The sequence below is a fragment of the Lipotes vexillifer genome, unplaced genomic scaffold, assembly GCF_000442215.2.
Source record: "Lipotes vexillifer unplaced genomic scaffold, Lipotes_vexillifer_v1.1 scaffold916, whole genome shotgun sequence".
NCBI classification, from domain to species: domain Eukaryota; kingdom Metazoa; phylum Chordata; class Mammalia; order Artiodactyla; family Lipotidae; genus Lipotes; species Lipotes vexillifer.
In genome coordinates this window covers 557,531-580,969 of record NW_006798383.1, presented here as the reverse complement: position 1 = coordinate 580,969, position 23,439 = coordinate 557,531, and the positions used below count along the sequence as shown (strand labels likewise).

Sequence of the window (23,439 nt, the reverse complement as noted above, 5' to 3'; positions counted from 1 at the left end):
ACATGATGTCTATTTGTCCCTAATTGGTCGTGTTAATTTTGATTACTAGGTTATGGTGTAACCCACTTCTCCACTCTAGAGTCATTTTTTCATATTTGTAATAAATAATTTATAATAACTAGTTCAAAACTATGTAGATAGCCCGATCATCATCAAAACCCTACCACCAACACCAGAATCATTCACTGATGATTTGTTCCCGAACCAAATTTTATTCCGATGATTGCAAAATACTGATTTTTCTAATTCCATTGTTCTATATTTATTAGCTGACATTCTACCATAAGAAAGAGCTTTCTCTTTTCCCCCATTTATTTATATACTTATATACTATCAATAAGAGCTCGTGGATTCTTATTTTAGTCAATGGATTACAATGCTTTGCTGTGCTTAGTTATTTTGATACTCAAATTGTACAGATTTGGCCAGTGGGAGCTACTTCAAGTTGGCTCCATGCCCTTCCCACGTGAAGAATTCTGGTTCCTTTTACTGAAGAGTGGTTTTTAGAAACCAGAATCTGGGTTACACTTTTTAAACATTGGAATTCCTAAATTCTTAGAGAAGGAGCAGTGGGGAAGGTTTTTGGAGACTAAAATCTGCTGTGAAAGCCTAGTTTTCCGTAAGTAGTTTGAACACTTGTGTTTTTGCTTCTTAGATCTGGGTAAAAATATTCTTGTAATCATACTCAGACTTGCTATTATGTTTACTTATCAAATTTGTCATTTTTTAAAGCGGATCTTAAGGAATTTGAAGTAAACAGCAGAGATTGCTTCACTGTTGAAATTTTCTCAGTTGTTTATTTTAGCATTTAACATTCATTTTAAATGAACAAATGCCATCTCATGTATAAGATAATAGTTCTCTCCTCATATGTATCTAAGTAACAGGTATTTGTAAAAGCTAATGACAAAATACATATTTGTTTTCATTCTTAGATCATGTGGTGTGGTTCTATAGAGGTTTTTTTTAATTGAAAATACTATTAAAGAACTTCCTACTTATAGGACATTTGTACCTTCCAGGACATTTGAAGTAACAAAACTTGCTTGTGAGTCTTCATTAATGTTTTTTTGGTTGTTGTTGTTGTTCTTTTATAAATTTATTATTATTTTTTATTTTTGGCTGCGTTGGGTCTTTGTTGCGGTGCACGGGCTTCTCATTGCAGTGGCTTCTCTTGTTAGGGAGCACAGGCTCTAGGCACGTGGGCTCAGTAGTTGTGGCTTGTGGGCTCTAGAGTGCAGGCTCAGTAGTTGTGACCCATAGGCTTAGTTGCTCCGCGGCATGTGGGATCTTCCCGAACCAGGGCTCGAACCCGTGTCCCCTGCATTGGCAGGCGGATTCTTAACCACTGAGCCACCAAGGAAGTCCCCTTCATTAATGTTTTGATAGGGAGAATCTAAACAGTTTTTACATATTTTATTACATGCTAATATTAATCCACCATCACAGTAACTGGAATAAGGTGGGCCCTACAGTCACCCAGATCTCAGACAGATAATTCCTACCTAATTTTTGTCTTTCCCTTAGTTGGCATTATTAAGTTCCCCATAATATTATTTTTAATGTGCTGTATCAGTATTTGTAACTTCCAGCTTGGTATTTCTGCTGCTAAGTTCATGAAACGGGTTTTATACCTAAGTGAAAGCAGTTCTTTTTATTTAGTTATTTATTTATGGCTGCATTGGGTCTTCGTTGCTGCACACAGGCTTTCTCTAGTTGTGGCAAGGGGCTACTCTTCATTGCAGTGTGCGGGCTTCTCGCCGTGGTGGCTTCTCTTGTTGCAGCGCGCAGTCTTCAGTAGTTGTGGTGCGCGGGCTCAGTAGTTGTGGCTTGTAGGCTTTAGAGCACAGGCTCAGTAGTTGTGGTGCACAGGCTTAGTTGCTCCGCAGCATGTGGGATCTTCCTGGACCAGGGCTCGAACCTGTGTCCTCTGCATTGGCTGGCAGATTCTTAACCAAGCAGTTCTTTTTAAGAACAACACCTCTTTCAACCTCTTTCCCAAGGAGGTTGTAGACGCTGATTTGTCCTCATAACATGGGCCAGCTACTTGTTTTTAGGACAGATTCTAGAAATGGTATCGCAGATGGGAGAAGTTCTTTCTTTCTGCAGGGATGGCTTTCTAAGCTCTTCATCTTCGTGATTAGAACTGACTTGAGGATCAGATTTCCTGATGATTGACAATTGCGAGACCTTTGGTTCTCAAAGAATGTGTTCTTTTCAACGGAAACTATTGCAGAGGCCTGCTTTTACACCCAGAGCTACTGACCAGTTCTCTTTTCCTTTCTAGAAATGACACTCCTCTCCTCCCAGTCTTCAGCACTAGTGGCCCCTTCTGGGTCTGTGTCCACTGAAAGCCCAGAGCAGAGGATGCTGGAGAAGAGAGCCAAGGTGATAGAGGAACTTCTTCAGACGGAGAGAGACTACGTTCGGGATCTGGGAATGTGTATGGAGCGGATCATGGTACCCCTGCAGCAGGCACAGGTGGGAGCTGTGGGAGAAAGTTAGGTTTGCCTTGAACGTGGTTCTCCAAGACTGATGCATTAGGGTACGGGAGCTTTCACCACAAAGATTTATTGGGTTTGAAATAAAATGTATTGGGTTTGCTGCTCTTAATTCAAGGGCCCCAGTTTGCATTTGTCATCAACTTAAGCATTCACCATCCTGTCACTTATCAAGTCCATTATTAACTTATTAACTTAAGTTACTGCAATAATTCCTAGGACAATTCCTGTTTCTGTGGCTCCTGAAAACAGTTCCAGTGAGTCTGGGATTGTCACTTTACTGGGAGGCTGTGCAATAATATAATGAAGTCTGGGGATGGTGGGTTACCTGGCTGTAGCACCTGATTGTATAAGGTTTATTCCAGAAAGTCTTACTAATATGTGTATGCTAGACACTCTCTTAGATGCCGAAGATAGGGAAAAAACGTTATTGGTATCCCAGGGATTTACAGTCCTATTGCTTGTTACTTGACCACTTGGGCTCAGCTTGAGTGTGGACTTCTGGAGCAGTCACTCACAGAACTTCTCTAGGAAGTGGACGGTGCCATCCGATTTTGGGTACTGGGTGGAATTTGTGTCCCAGTACAATTATAGAAATTGGTTCTACGGTCATTTTACTATGGTAATGGGGAAGGGGGAGCAGAAAGTATTTGGATCAAGGACAGATGGTGACACTAAAGGCGATGTTAGATGTTCCCATTCTGGAAACTTCGTGAGAGTGAGTGAAGATAACCTTGAGCAGCTTTTGTATCATCCTTTGAAGAGATGTTCCTAATGTGAATGATATGCCATTAATTTTATTTCTGTGCATCTTTGTTTTCTTTTCCTTTCTCAGATACCGAACATTGATTTTGAGGGACTTTTTGGAAATATGCAGATGGTGATTAAGGTCTCAAAGCAATTATTGGCTGATCTGGAAATCAGCGATGCCGTAGGTATGAGCCCCTGCCATTGTTTCAGAAGCAGGTTTTTTTGTTTGTTTGTTTTTTTTAACTTCATAGGTAGGAGGCAGGGGGAGAAGGGCCCAGCTGGTACTGAGTAGTTTCGTTAGGAAAATTAAGTGTTAGTTACTTAGTTCGAAGGTTATTTGGCCCCTGCTTCTCCTTTTATATACCTTGAGGTGATAGAGGATGCTTGCAATAGAAGAAATTTTTGTTGTCACATGATATGTTTTTCAGACCAACAGTTGCAGCCTGTTAGTGGGTCATGAGATCAGTTTAGAACCCAGTAACACAGTGGGTTTATCTTACAGCTAAGGAACCAATCACACTTAGATAAACCTCAGTATTATAGCAGGCTGCTGGCAGATTCGTCCAGCTTTGTACAGGAAGAAGACATTGTTATTCTGGTCAGGAACAAACCTGTCGTCTGTCCAGGAAGGAGAATCTATCTCTATCTTCCAAAGCTTTCTGTTTATATAAACATCCTTGGAAATCTAATCTGGGACAAGAGCTGTCCCAAGACATGTAGAAATGCCGTGGAGAATTGATCTTCAAAAAGTTGCCTTTCGGGCTTCCCTGGTGGCGCAGTTGTTGAGAGTCCTCCTGCCGATGCAGGGGACACAGGTTCGTGCCCCAGTCCGGGAAGATCCCACATGCTGTGGAGCGGCTAGGCCCGTGAGCCATGGCCACTGAACCTCTGCGTCCGGAGCCTGTGCTCCGCAATGGGAGAGGCCACAACAGTGAGAGGCCTGCGTACCGCAGAAAAAAAAAGTTGCCTTTCTTGGGAATTCCCTGGCAGTCCAGTGGTTAGGACTCTGAGCTTCCACTTCAGGGCACCTGGGTTCGATCTCTGGTCAGGGAACTAAGAATCCCGCAATCCATATGGCCAAAAAAAAAAAAAAAAAAGGGATGCCTTTCTTTATTTACAGTCTTATTAATAAAAAAAAAAAACTACTGAATGGTCTCTAAAAAAATTAGCACCCAATATATATTTTTCCAATAAAATAAAATAGAAAATATCAGAATGTACTGTAAATAATAACTATAGTTTTTTGAAACTTTTTTCCAATTCTTTGTATATGTATACTGAGTCACGATTTTTTTTTATTAATTTATTTTATTTTTGGCTGCGTTGAGTCTTCATTGCTGCACACGGGCTTTCTCTAGTTGCTGCGAGCAGGGGCTACTCTTCGTTGCGGTGCGGAGGCTTCTCATTGCGGTGGCTTCTCTTGTTGTGGAGCACAGGCTCTAGGCTCATGAGCTTCAGTAGCTGTGGCACGTGGGCTCAGCAGTTGTGGCTTGCGGGCTCTAGAGCGCAGGCTCTGTAGTTATGGTGCACGGGCTTAGTTGCTCCGCGACATGTGGGATCTTCCCGGACCAGGGCTCGAACCCATGTGCCCCACATTGGCAGGCAGATTCTCAACCACTGTGCCACCAGGGAAGCCCTGAGTCATGATTTTACATGTATTTATTCATGTGGGTCATTGTCAAAATGTTTGAAAAACAATTATTTCTTATAAACAAGGGAATTGTGTTAGTTATCTATTGCTGTGTAACAAATTATACTAAAATTTAGTGCCTTAAAACACGAAACACATTAGGTCACTTTTCTGTGGTTCAGCAATCTGGGAGTGGCTTAGCTAGGTGATTCTGGCTCAGGGTCTCTCATGAGGTTGGAGTCAAGCTGTTACCTGGGCTGCTCTCATCTGAGGCTCAATCAGTGATCCAGTTCCAAAAGCTCACTCAGCTCATCAAGCCTCGGTTCCTTGTCATTTGAGCCTCTTCACCATCTTCATGACCTCAGGACGTGGCAGCTGGCTTTCCTCAAAGTGAGTGATCCAAGAGGAAGAGGAAGCTCAAGATGGGAGCCAGTGTCTTCTTTTTTTTTTAATTTATTTTTATTTTTGGCTGCATTGGGTCTTCATTGCTGTGCACGGGCTTTCTCTAGTTGCGGCGAGCGGGGGCTACTCTTCGTTGGGGTGCTTCTCATTGCAGCGTCTTCTCTTGTTGCAGAGCATGGGCTCTAGGCGCACAGGCTTCAGTAGTTGTGGCTCGTGGGCTCTAGAGCGTAGGCTCAGTAGTTGTGCACAGGCTTAGTTGCTACCCAGCATGTGGGATCTTCCTGGACCAGGGCTCGCACCCATGTCCCCTGCATTGGCAGGTGGGTTTTTAACCACTGCGCCACCAGGGAAGTCCCCCCAGTGTCTTCTATAACCTGATCTCAGATACTACATACCATCACTTCTGCCATATTCTGTTGGTCATACAGACCAGCTCTGGTGCCTTGTGGGAGGGGGACATCCTGTCACTTTGCTATATTATTGGAATCATAGTGACAAGATGCTACCACAGTTCTAGCCATTCCGCTACATACATCAAAACATCTAGCAGAAGGAAAAATTGACCCTGCGTCGTTTAATAGTAAGCAGCCTTTCCAGAGCCCCCTCACCAGAATTCTCTTTGTTTCTCATTGGCCAGAGCTGGGTCACATGCATATGCCTACACAGATCACTAGAGAGGGGAGTAGGCTCATGATGTTGACTTAGGCTAGGTGGTGTTGACCTGACTCACCTGGGAGAGAAATGGACATAAGAACAGTCAGGGCTCTGCCCTCCTGCAGGAATGGCTGTGGGATGTTAGGTGATAGTGCAACTTTGTTAACATTTCTCCGGTATTTATTGTACTCCACACACCCTTTCAAGGTATGTCAAGCTTTATCACACTTGTTGCCTACAACAACCCTATGAGGTTTAGCTGCTATTAATCTTACTTTACAGATTGGAAACTGAGACTTACAGCAGGAAGTAATTTGCTCAGGGTCACATGGCTAGTACTTGATGGGACTGACATTCAGACTCAGGTCTTTTCTGTCATCTCTGCATATGCTGTTAAATTCTGTACAGAACAGCTGCAAGAGAAACTGAAGCCTGGGGTCCTGCTCTCAGTTTAATTGGAGAGGTCAGAGGTCAGGGAGGTTGAGGAAGAAGAAGCACACATTGATTGGAGGTAGCCATGGTGACCCCATTTTTATAGGGGTCACCCTATAAAGCATAAAAGCCAATTTATAGGATTTCATAAGGCACTTGAAATAAGTATCTGTAGGTTATTAATTTGAATTATGAAAGAAATGAGAGAAACTGGTATCTGAAAGGAATTAATCAAACAGTTTTTCAATTTATTTTATTACCTGTGTATTATGACAGCAATAAAAGAGGAAATGAAAACAGAATATCGATAATCTCACCCCCATACAATATCAGCTGTTTATTTTTGTTTTTCCCTTCCCCTTCTTGTCCCAAGACAACCGAGGATTTAGGTATCCAACTGAGATGAGCTGAAGGCATGCAGAGGATGGGGGAGGAGAGGGCCTAGGAACCGCCGGCTCAGAGCTTTACAAGGAGGGACAGTGTGCAGTGACCGTGGTATGCAGTAGGCGAAGCCGAGGTTGGATGAGAGCACCAGCCTGGGGGCTCCTCCAGTCTTGGTCCACCAGGAGGCCAAGCAGTGCATTCAGTGGGGAATTAATAAAGGACAAGGTTTTTAATGTCTGATAAGGGAAGGTTCTGAGAAGTCAGGGAAGGCAAATTAAAGCTTCGCTGAGCCACTAGCAAAGGGCAGATTGACATGAATTGCATAAGCAGTGTTTTATTTTGCTTAAATTTAATTTATTTTAATATATAATACATATTTTATTATATATATATATATTTTTTTTTGCGGTACGCGGGCCTCTCACTGTTGTGGCCTCTCCCGTTGCGGAGCACAGGCTCCGGATGCGCAGGCTCAGCGGCCATGGCTCACGGGCCCAGCTGCTCCGCGGCATGTGGGATCTTCCTGGACCGGGGCACGAACCTGTGTCCCCTGCATCGGCAGGCAGACTCTCAACCACTGCGCCACCAGGGAAGCCCCTGAGTATATTTTAAATGTAACTTATTTTTAATACATTCACATGGCACAAAATTTGAAAGGTACCAAGAACTGCTTAATGAAAATTCTTCTGTCTCTTCCCTGCCACCCAGCTCTTCTCAACCGGAAGCAACTAATGTTACCAGTTTTCTTATATCTCCTTCCAGAGATAGTTTATCATAACAGCAATTACATATATATTTCTCTACCCTGGTCCCCCATCCCCATTTTAAAAATTTGTATAAACAGTAGCATACTATTCAAACTGTTCTGCACTGCGCCTTAACTCCCCTTTTAATAAAAGTATGCCTTCCAAGCAGTTTTTATGACCCAGGAATAAAAATGGAAAAATATACAGTGAGGGGATAACTTGGTGAAAATCCAGGGTAATCCAGGATGCTGGAAAAAGCATCATTAAATTAACTTATAAGCCTGATTGGAGAAGGAGTCTAGTTACAGCCAGGATAGGGTCCACAGGGAAGGAGAGAATGGTAGGTGTTCAGAGCTTGGATGATTTAGAAGACAAGGAGGTTGAGATGAGGAAGAAGTACGAGGAGACTCTGGATATGTAGTAATATCTAAGGAACTGGCTTTTTTATTATTTTAAACATGTCCCACAGAAAGAAATACATTTTACCTAATGACCAGGATACATGTTTGTGTGTGTGCGTCTGTGCTTACTTTTACTATGTTCAGTGTTTTCTGTTCTTTTCTATTCCATTTTATTTCCTCAAAAATGTGCTGATCATACCCATAAAGTAGATTGCATGACCCATTCGTGGGTTTTGACCCAAATTTGAAAGACACTGTAAATTAAGTTGTAGCTTTGTTAGTTTGTAGTTGATGTAGAAGAGTCACCATTAGGGAGGGTAAAACCCATGAATGGATGAGGTGTGAGAGGGAAGGTTCTGGGAGTGCTGGTGGGGAATGGATACGAAGGGGCGAAGACAAGCAAATACCGGATGGTGAAACTGGATAAAGACGTTGGTGGCTCAGGGATTCCAAAGTGGCCCTGAAGGTCAAAAGGAAGCAGCCCCACTCTTAACTCCTGTGCCTGTTGAGTCACAGGATTAGACAGAGAAAGGCTGCCAGTTGGACAGCAGCACGAGTGTGGTTTGTATGGACACAGTCAAGGCTCTCTTTTGGAAGGAGCTATAATTAAGGAAATACATTTCATTTAAATAGAAAGTGCTCTGCACGAGAATAGGGAATTCCATAGGACACAGCATGGAACAGAGGTAACCTTGTAGAGAAAGGGATGGGGTTCCCTGAGGGAAGGGGTTTATGCCCAGAGCGGCTGGGAGAAATAGTTACAGGGGAAGCAGTAAGTAGGGTCATATTTTGAGGGAGGAGCTCAAGGATGAGAGGACGTTGTCTTTTGGGGAGCAGTGCAAGCTGAAGAAGGAAGAAGCAAGTACACAGAGGGAAGAGGGGCAAGAGGAAGAGCACTTTTAACAATTCAGGGAATCGGCACATTCAGGCAGCCGATCTAAATGAAATTGCTCCGGGGAAGTTTGCTTAGGAATCATTCCTGTGCCCAAATGGTGTAGACCAGGGGTCCATGAGTAGATTTCAAGTAGTCCACCAACTTGTATAGATGTTTCTTTATTTATAACAGAAATTTAGCATTGATTTAAGGTATGACTGTAGGGAACAGTGACTTTGTCACCAACTGAAGTCACCTGCTCATATCACATTAAGTTGTTGCAGTATCTCGAAATTCCAGCAATGACCAGAAACAACACATTATACCAGTTTCTTGTGTCACTCATCATACTTTGAAATTATGGTGATTATTAGATTCATTGCTATGTTTTGCTATTCAGTGCTTTATAAAGAAGTACATATATTATTATATCATAGATTCAGGGGGTTTATATTTATATAATATAGTATTAATATATTTATATATTAATTTACATTATAAATTAATATATTTATTAATATGATAAACTTCATAGTCTTGTGTATTTACGTGCAAAGAAAAGGTTGGAAGCTGCTGCCGTAGAAGGATCTCTTCACCCCTGTGGAGATTTGGGGCTTACAGAGCTGAGGGGTCTTTACAGGTTCTGATCACATGCCTATATGGAGAGTACTTGCAAATGCCTTACTCTGCCTGACGGAAAAGGGACTGGACTCTGTTTCAGGGACCAGCTGTGTGTGTGTGCACACATGTGTGCATGTGTATGCATTCTGAAAAATAAATACATGGATGAGATAGTTCTCTTAAATTTTGCTTTAAATAAGTAGAATTTTAAGCTATTACATGGAAATATATTAATTTGAAGGATAGTCTTATTCTCATTTCTTGCGATAGGATTATCTGGTATTAAAGTTTGGTTATATACCTTCCATTTAGTATGCTGAGAAGAAAGTTACTAAAAAAACACTGTATGTTTGTGTATATTCCAAAGGACCGGTGTTTCTTGATCACCGAGATGAGCTTGAAGGAACATACAAGGTTTATTGCCAGAATCATGATGAGGCCATCTCATTGCTGGAAATATATGAGAAGGATGAGAAGATCCAGAAGCATCTTCAGGACTCCTTGGCAGATCTTAAGTAGGAGTTTTGAGCACTTCATTCCATCATAGCTCTTCAGTTCTGCCTTTTGGAAGTCACTCCCATGTCTATGTTATGGATCTATCATATTTTAAACATAAGTGATACATTATCGTAGGTCCTATTATGTAACTTGCCTTTTCCCATTCTATATCATGGAAATCTTAAGTAGCTTCCTGCTTGTAGTTTTATCCATTAAAATCACTTTTATCTATGTACACAAAGTATTAAGTTAGCATTTTCGGGTAAGAAGCTGCCAGGAAGATAGTTTGGTCCAAATGAGAGAAAAGGTAAGCAGATAAAGTCAGTTATTCTTGACCATCAGGTGAGAGTCTCCTGTCTTAGGGAGGCAGGCTATAAGGATATAATATATGTCTAAGTAGGTCAAAGTGAAGTTAAGGGCTTACTGACTTTTTTTAATAGACTAGATATGCCGCCATAGACATTCACAGTTCCCCTTCTATCCCATGTGGTTTTTGTCTACCCATTAGTTGGACTAATATGTTCTGAGAGGAATGTGAAAATCAGCATCAGTATTTTCTTTAATCAGCTGTTTCTTCTTTTCATGCTCACTGCCCTGTAGGAGCCTGTACAATGAATGGTAAGTTCTTGCCACTTGATGCAGAAACTCGTTTCATTATTTTCTTCCTTTATAGACAGAAACCTAGAAGTAGACCTGCCTTGCTGTATTTTCCTCCATAGCACTTACCACCAAATGACACTTCATATAATGTTTGTTTGATTATTGTCTGCCTCTTTCCACCAGGGCAGGGACTTTTTTGGGTCACTACTAAGTCCGCAGCACCTAGAACACTGCCTGGTGTTTATTAGGTGCCCAGTAAATGTGAATGAATGAAGTTGGGAAGTAGGGTGAAAGAACGGAGCTATATTAGGAATAACAAATACTACCTGTAGGCCCTGTGTTACTGACAGTTGATTGAAGTCTCTGTTTTTCCTTCTCTTGAAGGGGATGCACAAATTATATTAACCTGGGCTCCTTCCTCATCAAACCAGTGCAGAGAGTAATGCGCTACCCACTGCTGCTGATGGAGTTGCTGAATTCCACCCCCGAATCCCACCCAGATAAAGTGCCTTTAACCAGTGCAGTCCTTGCAGTCAAGGAAATCAACGTTAACATTAATGAATATAAACGTCGAAAGGACCTGGGTAAGAAAAGCATACTTGATGAAAAGGAGGTATACCCTTAAGAATGTTCTCCTTCTCAAAAGAATTAATTACTTCACCAGAGGTAGACAAGCAGATGGTAGGTAATAGCGCTGTGATGAAGAAATGGTAATAGAATTTGGGGAAAATGAGATAATGAAAGAAAAAAAGCAGTGATCATAATAAAAGCACAACCATGCATGTTGGAAATAAGCCACCTGTGATAAAGCTTATAGCAATGAGTCTTTCCTAAGAGATATAAAGACCTATTAGAGAATGGCTGATCAGGAGAGTTCCTTCAAGCATGAGTGATTGCCTTCTCAACTCATTGAAGGCAGTCCTTTACAGTCCATGCTTATATGTGTTTGCTCCGCACATCTGGTTGGATATTTTAGTGTTTCCACTTAAGCTAGAACTTTTTTGTGTTCTTTCAGAAGACCCGGGTTTGCCCACCTCCCTGGTCCCATCAGTCCTGCCTCTGGTCTGTGCCCCTCCCCTCCCCCACAGAACTGTGCAGTCAGTTGCCAAACACCCTCTCTTTCTTTGTAATATAGAACAAACTGAACCATTTCTTTTGTCTCATCAAATCTCTTGTTGAGGCTTTGATTTTGAACACTCAATGAGTATAGCATGGTGACCGTGCTAAACTGAGTTATTATTCATATCCTCAAAGAATCTATAATATAGCCTCTTTGCCTGTCTCTCCACTATTCTCCATATTTATCTAAAATCATTTTCCCCTTCTGCTTCAGCCATGACACCCGTGTTTAACATTGACTGTGGATGTTAAAGCTCTCTGGCCATCTGGCCCTTTGTCTTGGTTCATATCTCCTCATGTAATGTCATCTTCGTCTCCTACAACAGTAAAGTGTGCCTTTTTGCTACCACTCAACCTTCCCTTGCTACCCTTTTACTCTTATTTCCAGGCTTTTCTGCAGACTGTGCCTGATGCATGACACATAGATTAATCAAAAACTCCTGCATAGCATTTCACTATGAGACGATTGTATATAAATATCTCATTTGCATATGAGACCATTTAAGGTGGTCTTATAAGTCAGGTACTGTTACTTTCTACATCTTATTGGAAAGGAAAATGGGGCTCAGAGAAGTTAAGTGGCTTATTTAAGGCCACACCTTTTTTTTTTTTTTTTTTTGGCCGTACCACATGGCTTGCAGGACCTTAGTTCCCTGACTAGGGATTGAACCCAGGCCCTGGCAGTACAAGTGCAGAGTCCTAACCACTGTACCACCAGGGAATTCCCTAAGGCCACACCCTGATGAAATGACAGACCCAGGCACTGAACTCAGAGGTTTCCTTGACTCCAAATCTCAGGCTCTGTTCCTTACACCTCTGTGACCTTCTTTCCTCGTCTCTAACCTTCTCCAGTCTGTGCACAGTCTCTGCTGTTCTCCAGGTATCCGATCTGTCCATAAATGGTGATTTGGACTAATGTTTTGTGTACTCAGTTATAAGCTCATTGAAAACAAGCACTAGCTCTAGTTTGGGTTGTTAGTCTCATTTGTAGTCTGTCCATGCTCAGAAGAGGGCTTTCTTCACTCACCAATTTGACTCACTCCCCAGTCCTCAAGTACCGAAAGGGTGATGAAGATAGCCTCATGGAGAAAATTTCCAAACTGAACATCCACTCCATCATCAAGAAATCCAACCGGGTTAGCAGTCACCTGAAGCACCTCACTGGCTTTGCCCCACAGGTGAGGTTCCTGCGCTTGAAGTTTCAGCCTGTCTTTGGCTGCTTTTCAGGGCTCCACGGGGCAGCCTGCATGGTATGAATTGGCAAGATTCCCCTCTTAGTACCTCCCCTGGTGTTTGCTAGCTGGTGGATACAGGACCCTGCAGCTACTGTTTATTTAAATCCATCCACCCAACCCTCCATCCGAGCCTTGGTGAGCCGCTTACAGTGTGTATAAAGGCAAATCAGGAGGCCAGATCGGTCACCATGTAACAGTTACCATGGTTTTAGACACCCATAAGGAGCTTATAATCTATTTGGGGAAACAAAATTAAAACTGTAGACATGTTAAGCTAGAAGGGATTTCAGAGATCACCTTGCTCAACACCATAATGTCACACATGAGGAAATGTAAAGTCTAAGGTTTGAGTTATCAACAGAGTAGATCCAGTCTCCAGACTTCATGCACTGAACCATGTGTATGTGATACAGTCAGTGGAAAATACCAGCCAAAGAATCAGTTGCTAAGCTTTGTAGTTTTTTCTCTACATGCTGTGGTACTTAAGAAAACTGGAGCTCCGTGAGAGTGTGCTTCATGTTGGCAAGAGATTTAATCTGAGTCTTAAAGGAGAGGGGCAGGTTTGGCATAGGGAGAGAGGAGGGCAAACCAGGCAAAGCAACAATACTGGTGAAGCAAACAGCCTGACCAGCAAAGGGTTTCCATCAGGAACAGAGGGGGTCAGTTAGAGCCAGGAGGGCCTGTGTGTACTTAGGAGCTCTGTCAAATCCAATTCAGTATGATTCAGGGAAACATCAAAGGCTTAAAATTTAAACAAAAGATGCTTTTAAGAAAGATGCTTTTGCCAGTAAGATCTATAGAGGGAGAGTCCCAATTTGCTAACAGCACTTTTTTATTTTGAACAGATTAAAGATGAAGTATTTGAAGAAACAGAGAAAAACTTTCGAATGCAAGAAAGATTGATCAAATCTTTTATCCGAGACCTGTCTCTCTACCTCCAGCATATCCGGGTGAGTAAAGACATCACTCCCATTAGAATCACATACAGTGGGGAATTCCCTGGTGGTCCAGTGGTTAGGACTCGGTGCTTTCACTGCTATGGGCCTGGGTTCAGTCCCTGGTCAGGGAACTAAGATCCCAGCCAAAAAAATAAAAAGGAATCACATACGGTATAATTCCATCTGCTTTCCTGTTCATCCAGCATATTGCTTAATGAATGTGGAATAACCTGGACTCAAATGACCAGTATGCCATGACAAACTTTTAATTGGGATTCTTACAGATATAAATACTGAACGAATATCCTCCTGTTATTGTTTTATTTATTCATTTATTTATTTGGTTGCAGCAGGTCTTAGGTGCGGCAGGTGAGCAAGTTTTGGCTTGTCACCTCCTTAGTTGCAACACGTGGGCTCCTTAGTTGTGGCACACGAACTCTTAGTTGTGGCATGAGTGTTGGATCTAGTTCCTTGACCAGGGATCAAACCTGGGCCTCCTGCATTGGGAGCGTGGAGTCTTAACCCCACTGTGCCACCAGGGAAGGCCCTCTTACAGGTTATTTAAAAGTTAAACAACGTCAGAAGATCAGCACTGTTATATTCATAGTAAAGGGACCTAGCTCTTTCCTCCCTCTCTTTCGATCTTCATCACCCTTTTTTCCCCCTGTCTCCTGTACCTAGTTATAGAAGAAGCACTTGTGACAGTTCATTTTCTCAAAATCATTTTGAAGATCAAATAGTAAGAGAATGGTTCCTGTGGGGTGTGCTTCGAATAATAATATTTATTTACAACTGTACATAGGCCTCTAAGGTTGTTAGAGCCATGAATAGGTCTAGAGAGTTGGAAGAACTTGGGAGATCAGGCGGGCCCTGGTCTTCCTTCCCTCAGGCAGTGCTTCCTTCATGAAATCAGAACCAGGACTAGAATCCTTTCTCTTAATACCTGTAATTTCTCTGTTGATTTAATAGAATAGTGTTTATATAAGTATACCATATACCCCTGTCCCTCACACAGGAAAATCTCATCCCATGAAACAAATAATTTCCTTTAAAAGAGCTCCTTTGCTTTTTAAAAATGGTTATTGTTATTATTTTTTTTTAACTAAGTAAAATGGTACAAAATTCAAAAACTACCAAAGGGATAAGTATAAAGTAAAAATAACTCCTCCCCCTCCCCTGTCTCCTAGTCATCTATAGAGGCGGACACATCTATCAGATTCTTCTGTCAGAGATATGTGTGTGAGGGAGGGAGAGAGAGACAGACACACACACTCTTGAGCATCTTGGGTTTTGCATTTTGGAAATCGTTCCATATTTGCACACACAGAGTTGCCTTGTTCTTTTTTTACAACTGCATAGTATTTAATTGTTATGGACATGCCATATAAATTTAACTAGTGCCCATCGATGGATGTTTAAGTTGTTGTAAAAAGTTAGAAACATTGGCACGAGAAATATCCTTGCATGTAGATCATTTTTCTGATCTATGTGAGTGTATCTGAAGACCAGAGTACTAGATTTTCTGGGGCAAATCATAAATCAATGCAAATTTCATAGTATCATACCAGTGAAAACTCCCCACCAGCAATGTATGAAACAGTTTCCCCATCCCTTGCTAACATACAGTGTTATCAAAATCAAAATGTCTTATCTTTGCCAGCAAGAAAGGTAAAAATCGCTATTTTAATATAGTTTGAATTTACATTTCTTATATTATGAATGAAGTTGAGGATATTTTTGTATGTTTAAATCATTATATTTCTTTTTCTGTGACTTGTCTATATTTGGGGGCACTTATTTATTGATTTATTGTTCTTTTTCTTATTGACTGGTAGTACCTTTGTATATGTTGGAGAAAAGAGCCCTTCATCTGAGATGCTGTCTTACAAATACCCCCTGCCCCAGTTTGTTGACTTTTGAATTTGCTTAAAATGTTTTCTCTGTGTAGAGAGTTTTATTTTTGTGTAGTCTAACTAAACTGTTATGGTTTCTTAGTTCTGTGTCATACTTTAAAAGGTCTTTCCCATTCCAAGGTAATTTTAAAAAGATGTCCTATGTTCCAGTACTTTTATCATTTTATTTTTTTATATTAAAGTCATCAATCTAGCTGGAATTTACATTAGTATATAAGGTTTGGGGTAGGAATCCAAATTTTTGTTTTTTATCTAGTTATCTGTCATTATCATTTATTGAGTAATACCCACTGATTTGAAGTGCTTCCGACACTTCTTTTAAATAGCAAACTCTCTCCCTTCATGTTTTGAAAATGAGGTCAAGTAAAATTGAGGAACACATTGGCTTAAAGTGGGAGATTTGACCAAGTATGGTTCCCTTGCCTTAGGACTTTACCCTACAATTCCTCTAATTTTGATATCTCCCTATTGGCTGTCTTCTCCCCATGTTATCTAAATGTGTAGCAAGTATACACCTGAGCACCCAACTCTTAAAAAGGCTTGTCTCCCTAGCAATGGGTGACAGCCCTTGGACGGGCAGGTCAGTTTGGTTCTGACTGCTAACTGCTATCTAGGATGAATGATGGAGGCTAGAAGTTCTGTCTGGTCTTACCTGTGTTTGTAACTGGCTTCAGGAATCGGCATGTGTGAAGGTGGTGGCTGCCGTGAGCATGTGGGATGTGTGCATGGAGAAGGGACACAGAGACTTGGAACAGTTCGAGAAGGTGCATCGCTACATCAGTGATCAGCTCTTCACAAATTTTGTAAGTGACTCTTCAGCCCACTTTTTCCAGGCTGGGCCTCTTCCCAGGGTTCTCTCTAACATCCAGCTCATGGAAAAGTTAATTCCATAGAGACACGCTTCCATGGACCAGGAATCCTAGTGTTCTTTAGCTAAGTTCATATCAGAATTTTATATTCAGAACCTGACTTTCAATCAGCTGTAAGGACAGATAGGACCTGCATGTATGCAAACAGATTTTTTTTTTTTTTTGCAGTACACAGGTCTTTCACTGTTGTGGCCTCTCCCGCTGCGGAGCACAGGCTCTGGATGCAGAGGCTCAGCGGCCATGGCTCACGGGCCCAGCTGCTCCGCAGCATGTGGGATCTTCCCGGACCGGGGCACAAACCCGTGTCCCCCGCATCGGCAGGCGGACTCTCAACCACTGTGCCACCAGGGAAGCCCTGCAAATAGATTTTTTTTATAACTTGTGATCAGCCCAGTTTCAGGGGATAAAGGAAAACCAGGAAATTTAATCTGGTATCACTACTGATAACTGATCAAAAGAAAACAACTAAAGAGCTAATAACTTAAAACAGAATATTTATGCATAGTTAAGAGATTAACAAATAGATTTTTGAAACGGCACAAACTATTTTGTAAAGACTACTAAATGCCAGATTGCTTGGGAAATTCTATATATCTCTCCTGAGTAGAAATGGGTGGGCTTTGATAGTTTCTTGGAGATCTCTGGATGCTTGAAGCATCTTTAGAAAACATTGGGGGAACTTGGGGGAATATACAGTTATTCTAACAGTAGCATCTTATTAAAAGTACTTTACTAAGCACCTATTTATGTTCTTTTGTGTCAATATTGTGCCCTCTATGTCTATCCCTCTAGAAAGAAATAGACAAAAACTTTTGAAAAGTGAAAACAGATTATTACTAAGTAGTTATGAGTAGAAGAGGTATGATGGGTATGTGAAAGTTTCTCTACCCCAGCTTTATGTAACAACCAAATCTTTTTAAATTTATTTCTTATTGATGTATAGTTAAATTACAATGTTATGTTAATTACTTCTGTACAGCAGAGTGACTCAGTTACACATATATATGCATTCTTTTTTATATTCTTTTCCATTATGTTTTTTTTTTTACACCAAAGAAAAATTTATTAAAGTATAGATTACTGGTTATTTAAAAACACATGAGAAAAGACAGACATACAAAGGCATTATCATACAACTGATTTCTAAACTCAATACTTTTGAAATACAAAACAATGATCATTACCTCCAAAAGTCAGTTTGAAACAAATTGACTTTTAAGTTGGTATTATAATTCTTTTCACTCAATTTTGCTTACAAATGTTCTAGGTTTTTCAGTTTCGTCACATATCAGAACTTCTTTTTGACATGTTTACTTCTCAAAGTAGAATATAGTTATTTCTTGCAGTTAATGTCAGCAACTATAGAAAGCTTCTCTTAAGTCACAAGGATTCAATATGGTTGCTGCTTTGGAAATAGTTACCATTCTTAGTTATCTATACTAAGACTCGTGTATTGACAGGCAAAATGTTAATGGGCAAAGTATGGAGATTGAGAGCAGGAGGACTAAGGAAAGATACCTTTTACTGCAGACCTGCTAAAAAAAGACTCCATTATTTACTCTGATAGTATTGCTAGAGAAGCAGTTTCTGCCAGATCACAGGTTGGCTATGTAGTTGTCCATTTTAAATTTCCATCGGTAAAGAATGGCAGACTTCAACAATTAGATTGCTCAACCGAATAAGCAGAACTTTAAGTTACCATATACTTTAATTACAAGAAATAAATTATTTTCTTAATTGGTTTAGCAGCCTTGTACCTGGAAAGGCAGCAAAACCCACTTTGTTCCAAAATTAGAAGGCCGACTCAGAGGCTGCTTCTAAGATGCCTAACTATCTTCTATCATCAATCAGTCATGAAGGTGGACCTTCATGAACTCAGTAAATTAATAAATGTAAAAATGAACTCATCTATCAACACAATGTTGATCCTACAAAACCAAAAAAGTACATTCATAAGGTAGGAATTGGTTTGTATAAAACAAGAGGGTATATATCCTCTTATATAACACAAGAGGAATATGCATGGTAATAAAAACAATCTGTAATAAACTTGTAAAGAAATGATTCTGGTTTACATGTAACTCTGCTTAAACTGACCATGACTGAATGATTAAACATTTTCTTCTCCTAACATAATGCCCATTCATTATAAGCTAAGCTGGACTTAGTTTCTTATAAATCTCTTATTTCCTTGGATTTATCTACTACACCCTTACTTTATAGCCATTTAACTTATAAGCTGGGCCTGCCCAGCCTGCCTCTAAAGCCCCTCGTCAGAAGGATACCAGATTCATTAAACAGAGGCATCTTCTCATAAGAATCTGCACTTCAAAACAGCATATGAAGAACCAGCAATTGGCTCTCCAATGTAGCCACCTCTCATTTCACATTATCACAGAAACAGTGCAGTTTACTAACCACTCCTTCCTTACAGAAAACTCAGTAGCTGTAAAAATTTTTGTTCATTTCAGAACATATTTCAATACTTATTAATTCCAAAGATCTGAACACCATGTAGCTGTGGCATTTTGGGAATTAGCACACTCAGGAGAGAAGCTGTGTTTAAGATGAAGTGAGTTGGATCATACTTCATATAGAAACTTGCCAGAAAATATAGAATTATTGGAGAAATTGTGAAAAACTTCCTTGAAGATGTAAACTGTACCCCATAGTCCAGTTGTTCCCAATGAGTTAGGAGCCTCACTTTACCCTGGTCAGGAGTTTCAAATGGTGTTCCTTTTACTGCATGCAGAAATACATACATGCCCAGATTATGTATAACATTTGTTAAGGTCCAAGCAACAGGAACACTGAAGAAGGGAATACTGAGTAAAACGATATGAAGCAAGCCAACTCCCAATGCATATGTCAGCCACATACCCCTGCTGTTCATTACACGGGTATTTGGATTCACCTCACTGTGGGCAGCTCCAACATTCATGTTTGCGCCGCCACCCCACTCCTGGCGGCTGGCTGGCTCAGAGCAGTATCAGCTCCTCGGCGGCATCTCCTCCATTATGGTTTATTGCAGGATATTGAATATAGTTCCCTGTGCTACACAGTGGGACCTTATTGTTTGTCCATTCTCTATACACCAGTTTGCATCTGCTAATCCCCAACTCCCAATCCAAGCCTCTCCCACCTCCTTCCCCCTTGGCAGCCACCAGTGTATTCTCTATGTCCCTGATTTTGTTTCTGTTTCATAGATACGTTCATTTGTCATATTTTATTTATTTATTTATTTTTGGCTGCATTGGGTCTTTGTTGCTGTTGCATGCGTGCTTTCTGTAGTTGCAGAGAGCGGGGGCTACCCTTTGTTGCAGTTCATGGGCTTCTCATTGGGTGGCTTCTCCTGTTGTGGAGCACAGACTCTAGGTGCATGGGCTTAAGTAGTTGTGGCACGTGGGCTTAGTTGCTCCGCAGCATGTGGGATCTTCCCGGACCAGGGCTTGAACCCATGTCCCCTGCATTGGCAGGCAGATTGTTAACCACTACGCCACCAGGGAAGTCCTGTGTCATATTTTAGATTCCACTTCGTTCTTTTTTATGGCTGAGTAGTATTCCATTGTATATATGTACCACATCTTCTTTATCAATTCACCTGTCAACAAACATTTAGGTTGTTTCCATGTCTTGGCTATGGTGAATAGTGCTGCTGTGAACATAGAGGTGCATGTATCTTTTTTTTTTTTTTTTTTTCGGTACACAGGCTTCTCACTGCTGTGGCCTTTCCCGTTGCGGAGCACAGGCTCCGGACGCGCAGGCCCAGCGGCCACGGCTCACGGGCCCAGCCGCTCCGCGGCATGCAGGATCTTTTTTTTTTTTTTTTTTTTTTTTTTTTTTGCGGTACGCGGGCCTCTCACTGTTGTGCCTCTCCCGTTGCGGAGCACAGGCTCCAGATGCGCAGGCTCAGCAGCCATGGCTCATGGGCCCAGCCGCTTTGCAGCATGTGGGATCCTCCCGGACCGGGCACGAACCCATGTCCCCTGCATCGGCAGGCGGACTCTCAACCACTGTACCACCAGGGAAGCCCTCTCTTTTTGAATTATGGTTTTGTTTAGGTATATGCCCAGGAGTGGGATTGTTGGGTCATATGGTAATTCTATTTTTAACAACTAAATATTAAGTTAAATTCAAGTTATATATAGACATGTACACATAAATGATACCAGACAGATGGTCACAAATGGGTTGTAATGCAAACATCATGTTCATGTATGTAGTTTAGCATTTGTTATCAACTATGCAGCTATTTTGCACACTCTTTGGCGTGAGCAAATAGTTGGGTGAAGAGTTATAAGCTGAGAAGCTTTGTGGAATATGTGCGTACATCTGGTGTCAGATCTGCATGGGTTTAGCTCGTGCACTAGGAGCAAAGCAGGTGGTACAGGACATAACAAAATCTACCTGAAGATAGTTTTGAGAATAACAAATTCGGGACACTGAACACCGTGCCTTTCTCGTCCCCACAGAAGGAGAGGACAGAGCGGCTGGTCATCTCTCCCCTGAATCAGTTACTGAACATGTTCACGGGGCCCCACAAGCTGGTGCAGAAACGCTTTGACAAGCTTCTGGACTTCTATAACTGTACAGAACGGGCAGAGAAGCTGAAGGACAAGAAGACCCTGGAGGAGCTGCAGTCGGCCCGGAACAACTACGAGGCCCTGAACGCCCAGCTGCTGGACGAGCTGCCCAAGTTCCATCAGTACGCGCAGGGCCTCTTCAGCAACTGTGTGCATGGCTACGCCGAGGCCCACTGTGACTTCGTGCGCCAGGCGCTGGAGCAGCTGAAGCCGTTGCTCTCGGTGAGGCCCGCCCTCCCCATGGAGAGGTAGACTCCCAAGTTCTCCTGGAGTTTTTCTGGGAATACACAGCCAGATTGTCAGAGACATTATTAAACTAGGTAGATTAAGTATGTCACTGGGTCAGGCCTGTCGGGAATCAGAATTCTTGATCCATTGATGGAGCCAGGGAACCCGTGGCCTTTAAATGGCTCTCCTTCCACCCTGAGAGATCCCAGAGGAGCCAGCCAGCTCAGGCTGCGGGCACTGGGCTGCGGTGTTGGTGGCTTACACTTGAGGAGTTTTAAGGAGACTGTGCCAGTCCTGGGATCGTTCACGTGTATTCTCTTCTTTCCTCTGTCTCTGCTCTCCCTGTGCATGGACTCCAGTTACTCAAAGTCACCGGCAGGGAAGGGAACCTGATTGCCGTCTTCCATGAGGAGCACAGCAGGGTCCTGCAGCAACTCCAGGTTTTCACCTTCTTCCCAGAGTCTCTTCCTGCCACCAAGAGGTCATCTGAAAGGAAAACTATGGACCGCCAGTCCACCCGAAAGCCACTCCTGGGCCTGGTGAGTGGAACTGGAGAGGCTCATATGGCCTGGTGGTTAAGGTGTGAACTCCTGAGTGAGACCGCCTGGGTTCAGATCCCAATTCTGACAGTGACTCATCTGTGTCCTTGAGCAAGTGCTTCATCGGTTTCCTCATGTCTATAACACAGATAATAGTTATACCTACATCATAGAGTTGTTCTGAGATTCAAATGAGTTAAAATATGTAAAACACTTGGACATTGCCTGACACCATTATTAGTTAGCATTATTCAAGTAAGCTATTATCATCATCATTATTATTATTAATATTGATGGACTCAGCTCTGTCTCTACAGATGAGCAATTTAATAGGAGTTTAAATATTTTATAATAATTGGAGAATAAAGGTTATTGAGTTCAAATCTATCATGCTCTCACTCATTCCTTCCTTCACTCACTATCACTAGGTACCACTAGTGTGCCTCCTGGTACAGACTTCAAAATGCCCTCTGAAAAGCATTCTTGGATCCTATCCTATACAATAAAAGGAGTTAGTAAAGAATTAATATTAGTATTTTGATCAGTGAAAGGAACCGGTTTAAGGGTATGTTAATTCTGCCAGGCTCCCTATTTTTGATCATGTATTGGAAAAGGTGGTTATCTGATACACTGCCGAACAGTTAATGGCTGACCACTTTTTAACCTGGAGTTATTTTCTTTTTGAACTCGATTCTTGCATATTCTGAAAAGTAGGGTAAGATATACCAGATTATATGGGGTAAAAACCTAAAAGACTGCTGATTTATCGGTGCTTACAATATTTTTGCCCCATGTAATCCCATAGACATTAATTTATATGATCTAAAAGAGGGAATCAGATTTTTTAATCACGTTTACTTTTTCTTATTTTTATGAGTATTGTTTTTATAGATATGAAGTCTAGATAAGGAAAGTCTCAGTTGTTTAGATTCATACAGTAAAACACAAGAAGACCTACTCATATTACTTAGATATTTTGATTCTTTAGGTGGCACTTTAATCACATATTTTTGTCACAGGATAACAGATATAAAACTAAGGGTGTGTTAAATTTTCTTATTACAAAGGCACCAAAACGTGACCTAAGAGATTATGATTTTTACCTATAGCCACATGGACTGACTCATGCGCAAAGGCATCTGATGGGAGTACGGAGCTGGCTGTCATTGCCTCCGCTTCTGAGACTGACAGCATATGGGATTAAATATGGCTGCTGGGATAACGGCCAGGAAGGGGTTTTGATGATTGTATTTCTTATATTGCCTTTCAGCCAAGTTACATGCTTCAGTCGGAAGAACTCCGGGCCTCCCTCTTGGCAAGGTATCCCCCTGAAAAGCTCTTCCAAGCAGAACGGAACTTCAATGCTGCCCAGGACCTGGACGTCTCACTTCTGGAAGGTGACCTGGTGGGCGTGATTAAGAAAAAGGACCCCATGGGCAGCCAGAACCGCTGGCTGATTGACAATGGAGGTAAGAACAGTAGGCGACAGATTATTGTAACTCTAAATGAGGAAAGAGGGATT

General features: G+C 41.6%; 1 protein-coding gene and 1 pseudogene across 2 annotated transcripts in view; one reads left to right on the top strand and one right to left on the bottom strand.

The window, feature by feature from the left end:
* The window catches only part of DNMBP (dynamin binding protein), a 66,638-nt gene that overhangs the window by 39,078 nt on the left and 4,121 nt on the right, over positions 1 to 23,439 (top strand). The window contains exons 4-14 of the mRNA XM_007470330.1: positions 2,288 to 2,481; positions 3,337 to 3,436; positions 9,763 to 9,910; positions 10,494 to 10,511; positions 10,878 to 11,077; positions 12,660 to 12,790; positions 13,693 to 13,797; positions 16,373 to 16,501; positions 21,040 to 21,372; positions 21,738 to 21,917; positions 23,188 to 23,386. Coding sequence (XP_007470392.1) covers positions 2,288 to 2,481; positions 3,337 to 3,436; positions 9,763 to 9,910; positions 10,494 to 10,511; positions 10,878 to 11,077; positions 12,660 to 12,790; positions 13,693 to 13,797; positions 16,373 to 16,501; positions 21,040 to 21,372; positions 21,738 to 21,917; positions 23,188 to 23,386 — 1,737 coding nt within the window. The remainder of the gene's footprint in view (positions 1 to 2,287; positions 2,482 to 3,336; positions 3,437 to 9,762; positions 9,911 to 10,493; positions 10,512 to 10,877; positions 11,078 to 12,659; positions 12,791 to 13,692; positions 13,798 to 16,372; positions 16,502 to 21,039; positions 21,373 to 21,737; positions 21,918 to 23,187; positions 23,387 to 23,439) is intronic.
* On the bottom strand, positions 17,610 to 19,566 carry LOC103083108 (ORM1-like protein 1 pseudogene; annotated as a pseudogene). The gene has a single exon (XR_014368703.1). The product of XR_014368703.1 is annotated as an ORM1-like protein 1 pseudogene (transcript).